We start from the raw sequence: 4,315 nt of genomic DNA on the forward strand, positions 1-4,315 counted from the left end.
GTTCATTTTGTCAGGCACTCAGAATCTCATTTTGTACTTGATTGCGATGCCAATATATATATAGTTATATATAGTGTTATATATATAGTTGTCCTCAGAAGTATAGGACAACAGTGATGTGTGTGTGTAGTGCTGGGAATCAAAACTTTGCACTTGCTTGGCAAACACTACGCCACTGAGCTGCAGTGATTTTGTCTTTATTCTACATTCTTACCATTTAGGAATGGTTATAAAATGAGATGTTTCTCTTTTTAGAAAGGGTTACAATATAAGAGTGGTATTCTCAACTAGTTTGGATTCTCAATTTTTATATTGATATCATTGTTTCTAAGATGTGGCAGTCATGTATCTAACTGACTGTATAGCTGAACCTGGGTTTTGTGTGGTTTTTTGCCAAGAGGGCAGGCAGTATTGGGAATCAGACTCAGGGCCTCACATCTGCTAGGCAACTGCTGAGCACATCTCCAGCCCTTTTTAAAATTTTGACACAGGATCTTCTTGCCTCAGCTTCAGTAAGCAGCTGATATTATAGGAGAGCACTACCAGGCCTAGCTCCTGCAGTCTTTTAAAATGAGAAAAATATATTCCAATTCAAATGGTGGACAGAAATGAGGATTAAATTATCTTAAACCTCGGAAATGCTTTTTTTTCAAGTAATTGAGTGGTCTTACCATTACAAATTCCAAAATGTGTTTAATTAATTCTGAGAATTAAGATAGTCTTTTGAATAGGTTGGTATATATGATTAGGAAAATCTAAAGTGCAGGAATGCATTTTCCAGGTACCTTCTACTTCTTTATATTATCATCAGAAGAAAATTTTACTTATAATTATGGTTGGGATGATACGACACTGTAGCTGGTGATCAAACTGAATTGCGTTGGACCATTATTATTATTATTGTTACAGGCACTGGTTTACTTTTTACATTGTTCACTGGAGCCACAGTTTTTAACTAATATATGAAATGACTCTGGGTGATTTTCTAACACTAAATAGACAGACCTGGCAGAGTTTAATAGACAGTATCTTATGAAATATTGGGTCACCTAGTTTTCCCCACTGATCATCAATAAAAGAAGTATAGCATTATTTAATCTGTTAGCAGAGCAGAGCAGAGTCCATCAAAAATAGAAGTATTTTAGGAATGTTCTTTGGGGATGAGAGAATTGGTCCAATCACCTTTTTTTCTTGCAGATAAACTTTTTATTTGAATATATAATTAGTGATTTTCTTCCCTAGGAATGCCCAGAAGGAGGATCGTGTTCCAGTGCTTGAGGAATATAGGGAATACAAGAAAATCAAAGCAAAACTTAGGCTTCTTGAAGTTCTTATCAGCAAACAAGATTCTTCAAAATCCATATAAAATGTGCTCCTTGAAAATTCACATCATAAAGTCACTTGTATTCCTTGAAGCTATCATCATGTGTACTTGGCTGGTACTTGAGTTCATTTTGTCAGGCACTCAGAATCTCATTTTGTACTTGATTGCGATGCCACTAAACAAATAATGCAAGGGTAAGTAGGCCCTCTCTAGGGAGTTTGATATTCCATACTAACCACAGACTGTCCTCTCCAGCTTTAGCAAACATGCAGCTTCCTTCATTGTTTTGTACTACAGATACATCCTGTTAGCAAAAGACTAGAATTTTATCCTTTCAACTTCAAGAACTTTGGAAATACAAAGTGTGTTTTGTTATAATTTTTTTTCATTACTGAAGAAAATTGAGAGGAAATCATCTTCACTGAATTCTTCAGTTGCCTTTTTCTCACAGAATGACTGAAAAGAAAAGCCTATACAAGTGCACATATGCAACTGTGTTGTTTTCCTAGAAAACCAAAATCAAACTGAAATTTTAAGTCCTGTTGTGGAACACGTTTCTGTGTAATTCCCAAAGTGTCACCTCACAGGTAGTATGTTAGCAAAATTTTATAATTAAGTGGTCACACAGCTCTTGGATGAAGATAACAGTGGGTAGACCAAAAAGTGACCTTGCTTAGTCTATTAAGAAACACATTACCACACATCACACAGAACTGAATCACATCACATGCTGCCTATGGGACTTAAGTTACTGTTGGTTCCGAAATTAGTGTTTAATCAGCTGGTGATGATGTGATTTGTCTGAATTGGATTCTGTGCTCTTACCCTCCCCACCCACCTCCAGATAATGTGAGAAAGTAGCCATGTCAGTATGTAGGAACTCTGATGGTGCTCAGATTTGTATGTTTAGTCAAATGGGCCTAAATTGGCAAAATAATCATTATGCCTAAGTAAATCTGTTCTTAACAAGGGCTATACCACTGCATTTTTACCTTCAAGGGGCTACATCTTTTTTTTTTTTTTTTTTAATCAGCAAAATCCATAGGAAAAACATTCTCTAACATTCTCTAAAATAGAACCCACCTTTTCCTCAATTACATGCTGTTTAAAGCAGCTGTTTACAAGATATGTAGTGGTATGCCCCTTGTCATATGCTCTTAGCATGTCTTATTTCTCTTGCTTTGCATGACTTTTCTTTAGGTATCATTCTGCTAATCATTTTTATGGAATGGTGATACCATTTTTGTTAAAAACACAATAGCAGTTTGTGTCAGACTTAAATCTGGTTTTTTGTTTTTGTTTTTGTTTTTTCCTGGTGCTTTTTTGGATTGATGAGTGTCTCACTTTGTGCCCTTGTTTTGCATGCAATGACTCATGCATGGTTTTCTTACTAGCTTATATTAAAAATATGTTTTATATAAAATTGGGATTTGCAACATCCTTTAATAAGGTGAGGGAAGCATGAACCTCAAACTTCTGGCATTATTACATAGTAAGCACATGAAGTAGCTTGAAAATAGTATTTCTAGTATTTCACATTTCACTTGTGTGTGCAATGCCTTTTTTGGGAGGGAGGAAAAATCCAGTGGCAGTAAACATGTAGTTGAGGAATAAAGCACTAAACCCAGCCCTTTTTGTGTTTCCTTTTGATATAACTAGGTTATTCATAATGTATTCCTAGTAAAATTGAATGCCAAAAGATGTATCACTTTTATTTGAATCCATCATGCAGTGTACATTTCAGTTAAATTTCTTTAGGTTTTCAGATAGGGGTCTAACATCTAATTTATGTGCACTGTATATTGTTTTTTGTATGAATGTTTTATTTTATATACCACATGCAAAAATGTCCATATGCACTATTTAAATGTTTTAAATAATATATTCCTTCTTTATAATGCTAAATCTATGTGAGTACCATATTTTTATAAGTCAGTGCCCTGACTGATTTCATTTTAGAATTAATAGCTGCTTCATGATGTTGGTTATTCAATGTTAATTTTTGGCTGTGAGTAGAAATAGGCATAGCAGCACTTACTCTACGTGATAGTATTGTGTCATGGTTGAGTAGTAGGTGGTACAATTAGGCAGTTCGTGATAGTTTTACTTTGGTACAAATAAACACTGTATATCTATATACAAGTATATAGATATATCTATCAGTATAATTGCATTGCTGTGTCTGGAGCTTCATTGTATAAACTTTTGTAATAAAAGAACTTTAATGTTCTAAGTCCTTGTAAATGTGTTTTTCCAGTAGGTGTTAAAAAAGAAGTTGATCTTAAATGTTCCCTTAATGTTTTTAGTCTCACCCAGGGACCCCATTAGGGGACACCAGTTATGGGGAGAGTAAAGCAGGGAGTTATGGGGAGAGTAAAGCAGGGAAAGGTTTCCTTGGGAAACCTATGGAGAAGCTGCAGAATAGTGTTTCTTATTTCAGTGAATTATCCTAATAAGAAAACTCAATGCATAATTTCTAAGAGAAGAAAGTATGTAGTATTTTATTTTTTTTTTTTTTTTTTTTTTTCTTTTCTGCAGTGTTGGAGATTTAAAGCCAGGGCCTCATGCTTAATGACCAAATGTTCTACCTTTGAGCTACATCCACATCCTGTTTTTGAGATAGGGTCTCTGTAAGTTGCCCAGGCTTACTTGAACTTGAGATCCTCCTGCCTCAGTCTCCTAAGTAGGACATACCTACAAGCCCCAGCTATTCAGGAGTCTGGGCAGGAGGATTTCAAGTTTGAGGCCATCTTCAGCAACTTAGCAAGTCCCTGTCTCAAAACAAAATGTAAGAAAGTTCGGGGATGTGCCTCAGTGGTTAAGCGCCCCTGGGTTCATTCCTCAGTACTTTAAAATAACCAAACATGGGCTGGGGAGATAGCTCAGTTGGTAGAGTGCTTGCCTCGCAAGCACAAGGCCCTGGGTTCAATCCCTAGCACCACCCAAAAAATAAAAACAAACAAACAAAACAAAATTCCTTTATTCACTGGG

At 35.7% G+C, this 4,315-nt stretch overlaps 1 protein-coding gene across 8 annotated transcripts in view; it reads left to right on the forward strand.

Moving 5' to 3' along the window:
• FAM13B (family with sequence similarity 13 member B) overlaps positions 1–3,557 on the forward strand; it is a 111,725-nt gene extending 108,168 nt beyond the window's left edge. For all 8 annotated transcript variants that reach the window (XM_079143505.1, XM_079143502.1, XM_079143507.1 and 5 more), the window contains one exon: positions 1,243–3,557. In XM_079143505.1, the coding sequence (XP_078999631.1) occupies positions 1,243–1,366 (124 nt within the window). In that variant the 3' untranslated portion in view covers positions 1,367–3,557. The remainder of the gene's footprint in view (positions 1–1,242) is intronic.
• The last annotated feature ends 758 nt before the right edge of the window (positions 3,558–4,315 follow it).

The sequence above is a fragment of the Sciurus vulgaris genome (assembly GCF_902686455.1).
Source record: "Sciurus vulgaris genome assembly, chromosome: 6".
Classification (NCBI taxonomy): Eukaryota; Metazoa; Chordata; class Mammalia; order Rodentia; family Sciuridae; genus Sciurus; species Sciurus vulgaris.